We start from the raw sequence: 18,028 nt of genomic DNA, 5'->3' as shown, positions 1-18,028 counted from the left end.
TCGGGAGGCTGAGGCAGGAGAATGGCGTGAACCTGGGAGGCAGAGCTTGCAGTGAGCTGAGATTGTGCCACTGCACTCCAGCCTGGGCGACAGACCGAGACTCCATCTCAAAAAAAAAAAAAAAAAAAAAGAGAAACTCAGACAGTACAATGCTAAATGCACAGAAATAAATATCTAACTAGATTTTAAGGCATCTATTGGGGTAGTCTGGGGATAGCGAAATCTTCCCAGAACCTGCTAAAACACATCTTGTGGGGCACTGTGTATAAAACTGACCTAGTCACAGATACTATGTAGAATATGAGGAGACATCTGATTAGCAATGGTTAGCCAAAAAGTCACTTTTACCTGTTGCTTTAATTCAAAATCAAAATCTTATAAGACAGAGGAAAAGGTGTAAGGTAGTCAGGTAGAAGAAATCAAGTACAGTTCTCCTACCTCAAATATTTTTTTAGAAGCCAAGAAGGGGCTCGTTCAGGTATTTTCACTAAAAAAGAGAATATACCATAAAATATCTGAAGTTAGGTTTTAAAAATCAATAAAACTTAATTTTTAACTTTCTTGACAATTACTTCATATATTTAATGGCTAGTTTAATTGAGCTTATCTTCAATTAACCTACGATTGTTTCATTCAGACACACAAAATATATGCATACATATTTCCCCTGGAAGCCTTTAAATTAAACTGTTTCAAGAGAACAGCAAACCATATAAATACCTAATCTATCTAATAAATGTTAAACATTCCAGAACTGAATTTATCTATGTTAGGACCTATGAAAGACAGTGACAGGTACACTAAGGTAACCAACATTTTTAGAGAGCCAATCTAGGACACAGATATACCAGACCAAGAAATAGTCTAACATATAATAATTACATACACATATTATTTTAAAATTAAATATGAAAATAAGTGTTTAACATTTTTATTATTCTGTATTATTTACTTTGCTGTTACATACAGGTGATTAGGCAAAACAACAACAGGACTAGTTAACAGTGGCAATTAGTAGTAATAGTAGAACAGATTAATAGTATGTGTGAGAAAAGTAATTTTTTATAATGTTTCTCTCCTCTGATACACATTTTAGCTCTTTAGTGGATATTTAAGTTTTATATGTCGTATTATTATTGTATATTCTTAGGTTATAGATAAGACCTTTTAAAAGATCAATGTAAATATTTATTAAAAACTAACAATGACATATTTCTTAGTGTCCCATGATAAAGTAGGATATTTTTGCTCTTCCTGTTTCTTTTTCCAATAATACTTCTCTGAACTGCCTGCAGCCTTTGAGATATCTTTCTCTGATGTAGTGATTAAACAGTGTATTCTCACTTAAATGCGAAATTCCCTTTGACTTTCAGATCTGCTCTTATCAAGCCCACATGACACTGCTCCTGGTATCATTCCAATGCAATGACATCAAGTTAGATATCCTGTCAACAAAAATGTTTTCAGCATGGAATACAGTTGGCATTGTTTGTGTGGGCTCCACATCCGTGGATTTAACCGAGGATGGAAAATATTTAGGAAAAAAATGCATCTGTACCAAACACGTGCAGACTTTTTTCCTTGTCATCATTCCCTAAACAATACAGTCTTACAACTTTTTACATAGCATTCACATTGTATCAGGTATTATAAGTGATCTAGAGATGACTTAAAGCATACTGGAGGATATGCGTAGGTTATATGCAAACACTATGCCATTTTACAGCAGGACTTGAGCATATGCAGATTTTGGTATCTGTAGGAGATCCTGGAAACAATCCTCCATGATACAAAGGGATGACTGTATTTAGACTTTACTTATTAGCAACGGCAGGTATTTAGACTTGTAGGAATTGGTTTCCAGCTTTTCAAAACTGTCCACTCACTTTGTATCTGTAGACCTATTTTGGTAGACTAGCTGTTTGTCATTTAGGCCCTTTGCATCTATAAATTCATCATGTAGGGTCTCCATATCTAAAATATCCTGTTTATAGATTATCTAAAGCACATTGAATGTCATTATAACTTAAACTTCTCTTTCTCAGGGAAAATGTTTTTAAAGCACTGAGGTAATCTGAACTTAAACTGAGCATAGATTACAAATAAATCATAATTTTAGTACTGTTTAACTTGTATGCTCCTTTCTGGTGACATATTTTTGAGTTCTGAGTCAGTCTTATTTCTTCCCAAATGTCATTTTTTACCATACACGTCTTTGCCACAACCTACATATAATATCAAATAACTCAGGTACATGTCTAAGGAGGATATCTTCTTCCATTTCCATAAAGTCAGAAGTCTCATTCAGTCCTTCTGTATGTTTTCAGGAAATTAAAAAGTGACCCCAAACTTTTATTACAAAAGCCTCAATGTCACAGGCTAGCAAATCATACCCTTCACAGTACAACGTATGGAAGACATTTAGTGGGTAAGATCTTTTCATTTTCTTTGATAAGAAGTTCACAGACTGAATGAAACATGCCAAAATTTACATTTTCACTGCCAATAATGCAGATTGATGAGCAAAGTCTAGTTAGTATTTGGACAAAATATTAGCTAGCAATATTTGGTTTTATGTTTTCTTTGGTTTCATTAAAATATTCATAGAAATCAAGATTATTTGAAACCTCACTTTTCAAATCAAAGTACCTAAAAGCCATGGGGATTTTTTCTTTTGTTGCCATGATTCAGTGTATCACTTGATACACTGTAGAAAACATTATTGTTGGTAAGATCTGACAAAATGAGCTCTACCCTTTAAGAGGCCAACATATCTTTTACAAAATTTTCCCTTTGTTGACCGAGGGGATATTTTAGTCGTAACCTTTGAACCAGGAAATGTAATTTTACTTTGTTTCATCAAGCAATCAAGGGAATGAATGATGTGATAAGCATTCATTTGTTGATGTGGTAAGCATTCATTTGGGTGGTATGCCCAAGCGAATTCACCAGTTATTATGTTCAACTGAGCATTGGTATCTTCTTGGGTCATAAAAACACTTTCAATTGATTTAGAAGTACTTGCTTGTCTCTTCCAGGACTCCTGAGATTCAGTCTTCATATGTGCTTTCACATCCTTTCCTTTATAATGCAGAATCCCAAATTCTTTTCTGCATATTTTGTCATATGCTCTATTTTGCGTATCTTCCTAGTTGTATATGTTCTTCCACCAGTCATTAAAAGAATAGCCATGTATGTCCTTCCTTCTTTCCTTTTTTCTTTCTTTCTTTCTTTCTTTCTTTTTCTTTCTTTCTTTCTTTCTTTCTTTCTTTCTTTCTTTCTTTCTTTCTTTCTTTCCTTCTTTCTTTCTTTCCTTCTTTCTTTCTTTCTTTCTCTTTCTTCTCTTTCTTTCTTCCCTCTTTTTCTTTTTTGGTGATGTTCTATTTTGGGTATCTTCCTAGTTGTATATGTTCTTCCACCAGTCATTAAAAGAATAGCCCTATCTATCTATCTATCTATCTATCTATCTATCTTTCTTTCTTTCTTTCTTTCTTTCTTTTTCTTTTTGTTTTTTTCTCTTTTTCTTTTTTGGTGATGTTCTATTTTGGGTATCTTCCTAGTTGTATATGTTCTTCCACCAGTCATTAAAAGAATAGCCATATATATCTCTTTCTTTCTTTCTTTCTTTCCTTCCTCCCTCCCTCCCTTCCTTCCTTCTCTGTCTGTCTGTCTGTCTGTCTCTCTCTCTCTCTTTCTTTCTTTCTTTCCTCTTTTTCTTTTTTGGTGATGTTTGGGCCATGCTGGCATTGGTATTATACTCATTCTCTTTTCATTGTCCGAACTCTTAGGAAACACAATCCCAATATACACAACACTGAAATTAAATTAGTGCTATCTCAATGTAAGCAAAACAGTTAACTCACAGGCAAAGTCAAAGATTAATTTTTTTTTTTTTTGAGAGAGAGTCTGTCTCTGTCACCCAGGCTGGAGTGCAGTGGCATGATCTCAGCTCACTGCAACCTCCGCCTCCCAGGTTCAAGCAATTCTCCTGCCTCAGTTTCCCAAGTAGGTGGGACTACAGGCATGTGCTACTACACCCAGCTGATTTTTGTAGTTTTAGTAGAGACAGGGTTTCACCATGTTGGCCAGGCTGATCTTGAACTCCTGACCTCAGGTGATCTGCCTACCTCAGCCTCCCAAAGTGCTGGGATTACAGGCGTGAGCCACCGCGTCCTGCCCAAAGATGAATTGTTAGCACTCCAGATTGCAACACACTTAAGTTGCACTTCAGTCCCCCCATCCACTCAGAGTGATGCTCCCCTGGATGATCCATTATTGTGAGCAGCAAAAATCATGGTTGCCAACATCAGCAGTCAAGGGGAAAAAAAGTGACAGTGACTTTGAATGGTGGGTAATCTATGATGTATCCAATTAGCACAAAAACCAGTGTTGCTTCCATTTTCTATTTTGAGGAACTGAAAGCAAAGATAACATATGGCTTTTGTATTTTCTTGCCTTTTAAAATGCTTTAAAATCTTTTGTTGGTCACAGGACAGTGGGTAACAAAAACTGAAGTTAATAGGCCTTTACTATGGGGTTTTATATTAATCTGACAAGGAATTGGACTGTTTAATGTTTGCTGTAGCCACTGGTATCAAAGCCTTGGAATTCCTCTAGGATATTTGTTTTTGTCTCTCCTGTTGTCTTTAGGATTTCCGAAGAATGACTTATCAGATAGAATCTGTCTTTCTTGCTGCTTTTATCAGCTGTAAACCAGTTATTATACTGGAGTCATGTTGGTGTGGTGGTAAGGTATGGGGGAGAGGAAGTATCCTATAAACTTATTTTTAAATCTCAGTCTAAGTGGGCCTGTGTTCCTGGGCTATGACCTTAATAAGTGTTTCTTAGCTTTTCTTCCTCCAACCCTCCAGTGAGACAGGAAGACTAGAGGAGGCTGGAGTTGCAGAAATAGCCCTCCCCAAAAATAGGATAAGGTTCTGGTAAAGACTGTTCACCTTGTGAACTTAGCAGAGTTCCAGGCTTAACATGAGTGACTCTGTCTTGGGCTACTTACTCCATGTTGAACTGCTGATGAACTGTGAGACCAACAAGGGAACTATGAAAACCAAGTTCCTTTGCAAACATCTGTGCTCTCAACAATACAAGGAAACTGATCCTAGTCTTTAAGGGATTCTGTATATAGTTTTTCCTTGCCAGCTGATGCAAATGCACCATTCTACTAATGATTAAAGCCTTCTTTGTTTGGTAAACCAATGAAAAATCTGACAAACAACTTATGTAATCTGAATAAATTCCTATAAATGTAAGGCCTCTTGCTCCTCTTGGGTGGTATGGTCTCTGACTACTACCCAGGTTGCAATTCCTATTCTGAATAAATGCTTCATTTGTCTCTAACCTATTGATTTTCTCCTTTTAGAGTTAACACCCTAAGAGAGTAGGCCGTTGTTACGGAGAATGCTCTGGGTGTATTTCACAATGTTTACTCTTCTTCTCCCCTTTCCAGAGCAACTAAGAGGTCTTTCTTGGCTCTATGAGAACCTGGTGGGATTCCTGAAGATAAAGTCCACGAAAATGAAGCTCCAGACAAGACTATGGCCACTAGGAGTTTCTCACTTTCAAGCTAGTGCGCACTCAGCCTCTGGCAATTTGTTAAAATCACTGTTTAAGTGTTCCTACCAGTTTATGATTCTAGCAGCTTCTGCTTCAGACAAGCAGATCTCAGCAGTGACTCCCTGGATTCGTCTGTCTCTTCAGATTTCAGGGTAGTGGTTTACTTGTCAGCCTCAGTTCTCTGATGGATCCAATAAGTTGCTGATTTTTAGTTTGTTCAGCTTTTTTGTTGTTGTAAGGACAGGAATGTTGACTTTCAAGCATTATTCATGTTGCAGCTAAAACGAGAAGGCCCCTTATTATCTGTTTAAATAGTAAGTCTATATTTTCTTCTAAGAGTAGTTTTAACTCCTACATTTGTTTCTGTGATCCATTTTCTATTATTTTTAGTGTATGGTATAAGGAACACGGCCAACTTCATTCTTTTGCATGTGGATATCCAGTTGTCCCAGTACCATTTGCTGAAAAGACTATTTTTTTTCCCCATCCAATTGTCCTGGCATCTTTGTTGAAAAATCAATTGAAATATATATAAAGGTTTATTTACATATTTTCAATCCTATTTCATTTATCTGTATGTTTACCCTTAGGCCAGTACCACACAGTCTCAATTACTATAGCTTGGTAGTCAGTTTTGAAATCAGGAATCCTTAAACATTGTTCTTTATCAAAATTGCTTTGGTTATTCTGGGTCCCTTGTATTTCCATATAAATTTCAGATTCGGTTTGTTAGTTTCTGCACAAAAGGTAGCTGACATTTTGATAGGGATTGCACTGAATCTATCAATTTGAGGAGTATTGCCATCTAGCAATATTAAATCTTCTGATCCATGACCAGAGTTATCTTGCCATTTATTTAAAGCTTCTTTAATACAGCTCAACTGTGTTTTTTGTAGTTTTCAGTTTATAAGTCTTGTACTTCTTTTGTAAAATTTATTCCTAAGTATTTTGTTCTTTTTGATGCTAATGTAAATGGAATTGTTTTCTTAATTTCATTTTTTAAACGTTCGTTGCTAGTGTATAGAGATACAATTGATTTTTATAACAGGTTTTTGAGATGTAATTCACATACCATACAGTTCATTCATTACAACTGATTTTTGCCTATTGATCTTTTATCCTGCAACCTTGTTGAACTCATTTATTAGTGCTAATAGTGTGGCGTGTGTACGTGTGTGTGTGTGTTTCTTCGGATTTTCTATATACAAGAACATATATCCTACAAATAGAAATGGCTTCGCTTTTTTCTTTCTAATTTGGATGCCTTTTATTTTTTTCTTGCCTTATTGCCTGGCCGAAGCCTTCATTATAATGTTGAATAGAAGTGTTGAGAGTGAATATCCCTGTCTTGTTCTAGGTCTCAGGGAGAAAAGCATTTAGTCTTGCACTACCAACTATGACATTAGCTGCAGGATTTTTGAAGATGGCTTTTTTTTTTTTTTTTGGTAGAGGAAGATTCTATCTTTCCTAATTTGTTGAGTGTCTCTTTTTTAATCATGAAAGAATGTTGGATTTTGCCAGATACTTTTTCTGAATCTATTGAGATGACCATGTGCCTTTTTCTTTACATTCTATTAACATGGTATATTATATTGTTTAATTTTCATAATTTCATATGCTAAACTAACCTTGCATTTCTGGGATAAATCCTATTTGGTCATTGTGTATAATCCCTTTTGGTTTGCTAGTATTTTCTCTTACTTTTTCATTCTAATTCTTAATAGATATAGAAGTTGGTTAAAAGAAAAGTTCAATTTATTTGGCCCCTGAAATCTTAACAATTACCTTTTCTGAGAAACCTTTTCTGATTTGCTCCTACCCACAAACAACTCCGATGTAACCACATAACACAATAAGTAGCATTTGTTTCATATTACTATGTCTATTTACTTGTCACCCACTCTGCTATATTTTATTTACCATTGTACCCAAGTGTCTAGCACAACCACTTACTATTACAAGTTGGGACTTCTGGGAAGCAGAGAAACATCAGATTTTTAAAAGAACATAAACAACAATGGAAAGATTATGTAACAAAGGTTGAATATAAGAGAGCGGATAAACCATAGAATAGTTTCAGGATGATTAAACCTCAAATAAACCAAGATTTGAAAAAAATGTTAACAACAAAATTTTATGTAGCTATATTCAGAATAAAAATATACCAATGAATGTTCGGATTTATACTTCTGGAATTATTTTGTAATATTTATGGATGACAAACAGCAGAGTTCCTCAGCTCATAAGTTACTTTTCTCTTTCTATTAAACAGAGTTTTCCTCTAACTGGAAAGAGGAGAATAAATATTGGAAGAGATGAGAGAAATCATAAGGCTCTGAATGAGTTCTCTCCATCCCAGATATATTACATTACAAGTAAGGAAAGCATTTACATATAAGGTCACAGAACCATTGACAACAGTCTTTTAAGAAGGCAAGGAAGTGATTTTCCTCTCCACCCTAAATGCCTAACTTCTCAGTTAAGACTACATCATGATTTAAGGATTAAATTCTTTAAGAAATCATTCTTGCAGATTTCCAGGTGGATTAGATTCCCTTCTCTGAGCCAGCAGACCAACTTGTGCATAACTGTGACTCAATCCATCTCACTCTTATTTTAAGGAACTGTTTGAATCTTATTAAACCTTGGTGCTTATGCCTTAAGTGATGAGTAGCTAGTCTAGTTTAAGAGAGGGAGAAGTATATTTCAGGCAGTGAAGTCAGTATGAGCAGAAGCAAGGAGGTGAGAAGACTGATATATGCTGAGGCAACAGGATCATCTTTGTAAATATCAGGGTCAGAGGATCACTGGAAGTCTTTCATGTCATGTTAGAGAACTTGGTTTCTATGCTGCAGCTAGAAGTTGTCAAAAAATTTTTTATTTCTCAGGGTAATGTCAGCAAGATGGCTGACTAGAAGACCCTAGTTCACAGCCCTCAAAAAGAACAATGAATAAACAATTACACTTGACCTGTGAACAACACAGGTTTGAACTGTGTGGATCCACTTATACACAGATATTTTTCAACCAAACATGATCAAAAATACTGTATTCAAAGGATGTGAAACCCATGTACATCAAGCGTCAATTTTTTGAAAATGTGGGTACAGGGCTGACTGTGGGACTTGAGTATGTGTAGATTTTGGTATACATGGGGGTCCTGGAACAAATCCCCCACATATACTGAGGGGCAACTATATGTTTTAATGAAAATAACTAAGGGAGAGCACCAGAGTGCATGAGAGGAGTAACAGAAACTCTGGTGAGTGCAGAAACTAGGGAAGGCCATATGGAAAATGGAAGGAAACACCAGGACTCCACCACCCCATCCTCCAACCATGGTCAGCTGGGAATCAGGAGGAACTTCTTCCTACAGCAAGGAAGAGAAAGCAAGAGGATCCCAGCAACCTCCATCAACACATTGGACACCTATTGACTTCACCACTGGGGTCCCTGCATTCCTTACAGGCACAGTCCTTCCTCACAGCTGGAGGAGCTGCCTGGATTCCACTAGCTGTGCTCCCCCCAGAGAAGGAGCTGTCATCTTGGAACTGGAGCTACAGCAGAAGTATGTCTTGCACCAGGGGTGAGTAGCTGTAGCTCCCCTTCATCCCTGAGACTAGGCTGCTATGGAAACACCCCAGGGCTGGTGGTCCAACATCCTCAAACTGAGCTCTCTGAAACTCAACTGAAGCTGTTACACTCTCCCTCCCCTTTCACCCTTAGGGTGGAGCTTAGGTGGTACCCTACCTCCTGGGAAAACAGTACCTTGGCTGCTCAGTGTAGTCATGCCTCCCCAGTGCCTAAGTTAAAGCAGTACTCTGTATCCCAGGAAATGGTGCCTTGGTCACTCAGAGTGGTCATGTACCCCAGTACCTAAGCTGGAGTAGTGCCCTGTATCCCAGGGAAATGGTGCCTGGGCCACCCAGAATAGTCACAGCCCCCAGCCCTGAGCTGTAGCAGTACATTTCCCCTTGGAGGATCGGTGCCCTGGCTGAGCTGAGCAGCTGTGCATCCCAGGACTGAGCTGACGTAGTACCCTGTGTCCCAAGGAAATAGCAATGGCTGAGCTGAGACGCCCCACCTTACAGGCCAAACAACTAGAGTATTCTGTTTCCCTAGAGTTGAACTAGCCCCTTAGAGTCTGAGCTGCTGAGATACCCCCTCCCTGGAAAATGGAGTCATTGCTCTGCTGGGCCCTCTAGGGCCCAGATGACAGCTGTACTTCACCACTCTGGGGTACTTGCTGCCAATGCACCTGGCCTCACAGCGTCTGTGATATACTGACCCTCACTATTCCAGGGTCTAAAGTCACTACTACACAGTGCTTCATCCACTGGAATCTGGGTTATCACTGAGTCCTATTGCCTCAGGTTCCTGAATTGCAGCCATATCCTGCCTGCTGGGCCCAAACTTCCAGAGCGCTCCTTCCTCCCCAGAGTCAGGCCAGTGCTGAGTCCAGCTTAGGAGTAGAATTACAGCTACAACCTGGCCCCATGGGATGCCTCAGATTCACAGATCCTGGCTCTGTGGGGGAACCTACATCCAACTCTGCCATAGAGAGTGAACATGCACTGGAAGACCCAGGTACCACAATAGTTTCATGAGTCCTTGAGTCTAAGACCCTGGTCCCACAACCACTCCAAGCACCTGCACCTGGAACCCCACACCACTGCAGCTGCTTGTAGGTTGTGTCAGTCTTGACAACAAGAGGGATCTCTTCAGCTAAGTCTCCCCAGTATGGGGAAAACAAAAATAGGAAGACCTCAAAAGCCCTTAACATTGAAGAGATGAACCACCTGCTGCCACAAACCTCTGCAACCTATACCACTGAGGCAACCACAGTTATTGCTTATGTTGAACACAGACAAAACTTCATGGAAACTATACCACTGCACCTATCCAGAAACAAGTCAGCACATCCTTCCCAAATGGCACACAGAAACCCAACTGCAGGTGAAAGTCTCCCTACAAAAGCCACTCTGGAAAGTTTGGAAGGGACAATCATTCCACCAGATGCACAGGCATCAATGCAGGGACACAAGCAACACTAAAAAGAAGGAAATATGACACCACTAAAGAGCCATAATAGCTTTCTAATAACAGACTCCCATGAAAAGGAAATCAACAAATTGCTGGAAAAAGAATTCAATGAGAAATTGAGGAAACTCAATGAGATACAAGAAAATACAGACAGATAATTCAGTGAAATTAGGAAAACAGTTCATAATGTGAATAAGAAATTCAACATAAATAGATATAATAAAAAAGAAATATCACAGCTGAAACATTCAATGAATGAAATAAAAATTACAATAAAGAGCTTTGATGGCAGACTTAAGCAGAAGAAAGAATCTCTGAACTTAAAGACAGGTAGTCTGAAATAGTAAGGGGGGAAAAAAAAAGGAATGAAAAACAGTGAAGAAAACCTGCAAGACATATGGGACACCATTAAGCAAACAAATATTCATATCATGGGAGTTAGAGAAGGAGAAGAGAAGGGAAAGGTGTAGAAAACCAATTTCTTGAAATAATAGCTGAAAACTTCCCAAGTCCGGGGAAACATATGAGATCCAGATCCAGGAAACTCAAAGTTTCCCAAATAGACTCAACTGGAAAAAGGTCCTCACCAAGGCACATTACAGCCATATTGTCAAAAGTCAAGAACAAAGAATTCTAAAAACAGCAAGAGAAAAGCATCAAGTCACACACAAGGGAATCATCATTAGACTAACAGCAGATTTCTTTGCAGAAACTTTACAGGCTAGAAGAGAATGGGATGATAAATTCAAAGTGCAGAATGAAAAAAAATTGCCAGTCAAGAATATGAGACCCAGCAAAGCTATCCTTCAGAGAAATAAAATCTGTCATAGACAAGCGAAAACTGAAGTAATTTATCACCACTAGACTGGTCTTACAAGAAATAATCTAGGGAATACTACATTTGGAAGGAAGAAGATAATAATCACTATCATTAAAACATATAAAAGTATAAAACTCACTGGTAGAACAGATACACAAAAGAGAGAAAAGAATTAAACCTTATCAGTATAGAAAACCATTAAATGACAATGATAAACAATAAGAGAGAAGGAAAGGATCAATGGACGTACAAAACAACCAGAAAGCAACAAAATATAGGAGTATGTCCTCACCTATTAATAAAAACCTTAAATGTAAGTGAATTAAATTCCCCACCTAAAAGATATAGACTGTCTGAATGGATTTTAAAAACCAACTATATGCTGCCTACAGGAAACTTATTTCACCATAAAGACACATTTAGGCTGAACTGAAGGGATGGAAAAAATATTCCACACAAACAGAAACCAAAAGTGAGCAGAAGTATCTATACTTATATCAGATAAAACAGACTTTAAGTCAAAAACTGTAAACAAGAGACAAAGAAGGTTATAAGGATAAAGGATCAACTCAATAAGAAGATATAATGATTGTGAATACATATGCACCCCACACTAGAGCACCCAGAAACATAAAGCAAATATTATTAGATCTAAAGGGAGAGATAGAATTTGATATAATAATATCAAAGAGGACTTTAACACATCACTGTCATCACTGGACAGATCATCTAGTCAGAAAATAAAAAAGAAACATTGAACTTAAACTGCACTTTAGAACAAATGAACCTAATAAACATTTAAGAACATTTCATCCAACAGGTGCAGAATACACATTCCTTCCATCAGCACATGGAACATCCTCTAAGACTTATGTTAGGGAACAAAATAATTTTCAAGAAATTTAAAATAACTGAAATAATATCAAGTATCTTTTCTGACCACAAAGGAATGAAACTAGAAGTCAATAACAAGAAGAACTTTCAAAATTGTATAGTTACATGGAAATTAGACAACATACTTCTGAATAACTACTGAAGACAGTAAAAAGGAAATTAAAAAATGTATGGAAACCAATGTAAATAGAAACACAACATACCAAAACCTATGGGATATAGCAAAAGCAGCACTAAGAGGAAAGTTTATAGCAATAAATGCCTATATCCAAAAAGTAGAAAGATTTCAAATAAACAACCTAATTATGTAACACAAGGAACTAGAAAAGCAGGAACAAACCAAACCAAAAATTAGTAGAAGGAAAGAAATAATAAAGATCAGAACAGAATATATGAAATTGAGATTAAAAATTATAAAAGATCGATGAAATGAACAGTTGGGTTTTTTTTGAAAGATAAAATCAACAAAACATTAGCTAGAATAACCAAGAGAAAAAAAGAAAAGACCCAAATAAAATCAGAATGAAAAAGACGTTACAACTGATAACACGGAAATACAAGGATCATTGGAGACCATTACAAACAACTGTACTCCAACAAATTAGAAAACTTAGCAGAAATGAATAAATTTCTAGACATGTACAATCTACTAAGATTAAGCAAAGAAGAAATAGAAAACCCAAACAGACCAATTATGAGTAATGATTGAATCTGTAATAAAAAGTCTTCCATTGAAGAAAACCCCAGGACTTGATTACATCACTGTAGAATTCTACCAAACATTTAAAGAAGAACAAATACCAGTTCTTCTCAAACTCTTTTAGAAAATTGAAGATGAGGAAATTCTTCCAAACTTATTCTGTGTGACCAATATTACCCTGGTATCAACCAGACAAGGACACAACAACAACAACAAAAGAAACCTATTGGCCTATGTTCTTGATAAATAAAGACATAAAAGTCCTCAAAAAAATACTAACAAACCAAATCTCCTAAACCCAGCAGCACATTGAAAAAAATTATTCACCATTGACCAAGTGGGATTCATCCGAGGGATGCAAGGATGAATCAATATACACACATTAATAAATGTGATACATTAATGTGATACATCACATCAACAGGATGGAGGACAAAAACCCTATGATCATCTCAATATATGCAGAAAAAGCATTTGATAAAATTCAACATCTTTTTGTGACAAAAACTCTCACCAAATAAGGTATGGAAGGAATGTACCTCAACACAGTAAAGGCCATACGAGACAAACCCGCACCCAATATCATGCTGAATGAGGAAAAGTTGAAAGCTTTTCCCCTAAGATGTGGGGCAAGATAATGATGCTTACTTTTGTTCAACATAGTAATGAAAGTTCTGGCCAAAGCAAACAGGCAAGAGAAAGAAATAAAGGGCATCCAAATGGGAAAGAAGGAAGTCAAATTGTCCCTCGTTGCAGATGCCATGATCTTATATACAGAAAACCCTAAAGGCTCTATCAAATACTCCTAGAGCTGATAAATTTAGTAAAGTTGGATACAAAACCAGCATACAAAGATCAGTGGTATTTCTATACCCCAAGAATAAACCATCAAAACAAGAAATCAAGAAAAACAATCCCATTTACAATAGCTACAAAAAATAATATGTAGGAATAAATTTAGCCAAAGAGGTGAAATATCTCCACAAGGAAAACTATACAACACTGATGAAAAAAATTGAGGAGGATACAAATAGACATCTCATGTTCATGGATTGGAAGACTTAATATTGTGAAAATGTCCATACTATCCAAAGTTATCTGTTCATTCAATGCACTCCCTATCAAAATACCAATAACATTCTTCACAGAAATGGAAAAAACAATCCTAAAATTTGTGCAGAACCACAGAAGACCCCAAATAGCAAAAGCAAATCCTGAGCAAAAGGAATAAAGCTGGAGGCATCACACTACCAGACTTCAAAATGAAGGCAATAGTAATCAAACCAGAATGGTTAAAAACATAAAAACAGATATGTAGACCAATGAGACAGAACAGAGAACCCCAAAATAAATCTACTTATTTGCAGACAACTGATATTTGACAAAGGTGCCAAGAACATTCATAGGGGAATGATAATCTCTTCAATAAACTGTGCCAGGAGAGCTAGATATCAATACACAGAAAAATGAAACTGGACTCCTATCTCTCACCATAAAAAAGGTCAATTCAAAATGGACTAAGAACTTAAATGTAAGACCCCAAACTATGAAACTACCAGAAGAAAACACAAGGGAAATGCTTCAGGACATTGGTCTGATGAAAGATTTTATGGAGAAGACCTCAAAAGCCCAGGCAACTAAAGCAAATATAGGCAAATGGAATTCTATCAAACTGAAAATCTTTTGCACAGCAAAGGAAACAATCAACAGAGTGACGAGATAACCTGCAGAATGGGAGAAAACATTTGCAAACTATCTGACAAGGGATTAATATCCAGAATATATAAGGGAATTACCTCAATAGCAAAAATAAACAAACAAAAATAACCTACTTTAAAAATGGGCAAATGAGCTGAATAGACATCTCTGAAAAGAAGACATACAAATGGCCAACAGGTATATGGAACAATGCTCAACAGCACTAATCATCAGAGAAATGCAAATTAAAACCACAAGGAGATATGGTCTCATATCTGTTAGAATAGCTATTATCAAAAAGATAAAAGATAACAAGTATTGGAGAGGATGTAGAGAAAAGGGAATCCCTGCACACTTTTGGTGGGAATGCAAATTTGTGCAGTCATTATGGAGAATAATATGGAGGTTACCCAGAAAACTAAAAACAGAACTACCATATGATACAGCAATCCCACTACTGGGTATATATCCAAAAAGAAGGAAATCAGTATGTCAAAGAGATATCTGCACTCTCATGGTCATTGCAGCACTATTCACAACAGCCAAGATATGGAATCAACCTAAGTGTCCACCAACAGATGAAATGATATAGAAAATATGGTATATATACACAATGGAATAGTATTTAACCATGGAATAAAAAAGAACAAAATTCTGTCATCTGTGGCAACATTGATGAGCTGGGAGGACATTATGTTAAGTGAAATAAGCCAGCCACAGGAAGATAAATACTGCATGTTCTCATTCATATGTAGAAGCTTAAAATGTTGATCTCATAGAAGTAGAGAGTATAGAATAGTGGTAATAGAAGCAGAGAAGGATAGAGGGGTGGAAAGGATAGTCGAAGGTTGCTTAACAGATACTAATTACAGCTACATAGGAGGTAGGGACTAGTGTTCCATAGAACTATAGGGTGAGTATAATTAACAATTTATTGTGTATTTTCAAATAGCTAGGAGAGCAGATTTTGAATGTACCAAATACAAAGAAATGATAACTGTTTGAGGTGATGCTAATTACCTCAATTTGATCATTATACATTGTATACATGTATCAAAATATCACACTGTACCCCATATGCACAATTATTACATCAACTAAAAATAATAATAAAAGGAAAAAATTTCTAGTTATAGACCATTATTGAAAGAAACATTGCATAAGAAAACTATTCAGGATGAAACAGGTTTGGTACAATTATTATGTCAATTAAAAATAATAAAGGAAAAAATTTTGAGTCATAGACCATTATTGAAAGAAAATTACATAAGAAAGCTATTCAAGATGAAAAAGGTTTGGATGGGCTGGGCCCCAACTGCTTGGCCTCCAACCGATTTTCACTGTGGCCCCCATAGTGGTAACTTGCAAAGTGTGGTCTGCAGGTCATCAATGCCAGAATTATCTGAAATCCCATATAAACAATACAAATTATGGGGTGACATCAAAGCCCTACTCGGTCAGAAGCTGAGATTTACATAAACTCCTTTGGTCATTCTTTTGTTCACTAAAATTTTAAAACCAGATATTCTATAAGACAACTTGCCAATAATCTTTAAAAATGACAGTGTTGTGAATGGCAAAGAAAGGCTGAGCCAATGTTCCAAATTAAGAGAATAAAGAAATATGATAATTCAACGCAATTCATGATCCCGTATTACACCTTGAATTAGATAGTAAGTTTGCTCTAAAGAACACTATTGGGATATTTGGCAAAACTGAATTATATACGTTACAAAATAGTGTTGTATCAAGTTGAATTTCCTGATTTTAATGTAAGAGAATGTTCTTTTTCTTACAGAATGGATAAGGGGAAAAAAGATAGATTGATTAATAGAGAGAGAAAGTTTTTTTACTATTCTTGAAATTATTTTAAAATTAAATGTAAAAGAGATTAAAATGAGAAAGAGAAAGCCTAAAGAAAAGGCAGTGCCAGTCTTAGGGCAGTGTCAGTCCAACCCCTGTTAGATGACTGGGAATCACTAAAAGGCTTTTTTAGGTGGTGAGGTTGTATAGTCAGATTTGTGTTTCTGGTAAATCACTTTGATGGTAGTATGAAGGGTGTAATTAGAATGACAATATTGGTGGCAGGGAGACTGACTAGAAAACTACAGAACTCCTGGTAAGTGGATGATGATAAGAATCTGAAAAGAATGATGGTAATGATGGTAGTTAAGATAGAGAAAAAGAGATTCTGAGGTAAAATCATACATATTCAGTGGCTGACTGGATATGAGGGACAGAAGTGAAAGTGAGAAAAAAGTATACCAATCAGATTTGTAGCTGGAGTGGTTATGGAGATAGTACTGCCATCAGTGTTATTGAGAATATGTGAGGAAGAGCATTTAGTGTGGAATTAGATGAATTTGAATTTGGATATGTGGGACATCTGTGTGGAGATGTACAGCAGATAGTTACCAACAGGGTCTGAAGCTTTGACAAGAGGTCAAATACATGTATCTATGTATATGTGTATATATACATACATATATGTATTCACACATGCATATATATATAGTATAACAATATGACATAATAGTTCATGAAAGGCCGAATCTAAGAAGGTTAAATTTAAATTTAACAGGAATAAATTTAAGGTCAAGCACAATGAACCAAATAATAAGTGAAGAAGTAGAGAATGGAGGAGATACAACTTAGCGGTAGCACTATGAAAATAAAACGTTAAAGGTTTGAATATGTGAAATCCAATATGTCAAGATTTTAGAATAATTTTCAAAAGAAGAAATATAATCTTAAACTGCATTAATGGAAAACTAGTATCTATAAAGGAGCAAATAAAAATAAAGATATATTTTGCACTCATTAGACAACATCTGTAATACTGTGTTCAGTTTCATTTAAGCTTGAATAGCAATAAAAAAGAGTAAAATAAAATGGTAAAGGGACTTGAATCACGGTGTTTTATGGATGGTTGAAAGAAACGGAAAATTTCAGGGAAATAAATGACAGCTTTTTAAAAAATAGAGAAGGTATGACAATTGCATTATTTCAAGGAGAATTGGGGAAAATGAGTCAGTTGGAATTATTTACCTTTAAGGTTTCTTCACTATTTTGTGTTATTAGAGAGGACAGATTAAAAGAAGTGGATGAAATTTACAAGGACACATATTTTAAACTTTTTACTGTTAAAGTTTATTGAAAATAAACTTTTTCAATGCTACAGCTCTTTAGCAATGGAATGAATTATACTGCAATTTAGTAAAGTACTTGTCACCAAGTGTAGTCAACCAGAGGCTGGATGAGCCTGGGGCCTGTCATGGGCAGAAGGTGAAACTAGAGCATTC

The 18,028-nt window shown here is 36.2% G+C and overlaps 2 protein-coding genes across 6 annotated transcripts in view; one reads left to right on the top strand and one right to left on the bottom strand.

The window, feature by feature from the left end:
- The window catches only part of CYREN (cell cycle regulator of NHEJ), a 78,940-nt gene extending 72,537 nt beyond the window's left edge, over positions 1-6,403 (top strand). Inside the window, exon 4 of the mRNA XM_055347186.2 lies at positions 5,465-6,403. Within this exon, the coding sequence (XP_055203161.1) occupies positions 5,465-5,473 (9 nt within the window). The 3' untranslated portion in view covers positions 5,474-6,403. The remainder of the gene's footprint in view (positions 1-5,464) is intronic.
- Positions 1-18,028, bottom strand: part of AGBL3 (AGBL carboxypeptidase 3) — a 149,057-nt gene that overhangs the window by 35,620 nt on the left and 95,409 nt on the right. The window lies entirely within an intron of this gene.

This window comes from Gorilla gorilla, chromosome 6 (genome assembly GCF_029281585.2).
Source record: "Gorilla gorilla gorilla isolate KB3781 chromosome 6, NHGRI_mGorGor1-v2.1_pri, whole genome shotgun sequence".
Lineage (NCBI taxonomy): Eukaryota > Metazoa > Chordata > Mammalia > Primates > Hominidae > Gorilla > Gorilla gorilla.
The sequence above is the reverse complement of the archived record's forward strand: the minus strand, read 5'-3'. Positions and strand labels throughout refer to the sequence as shown.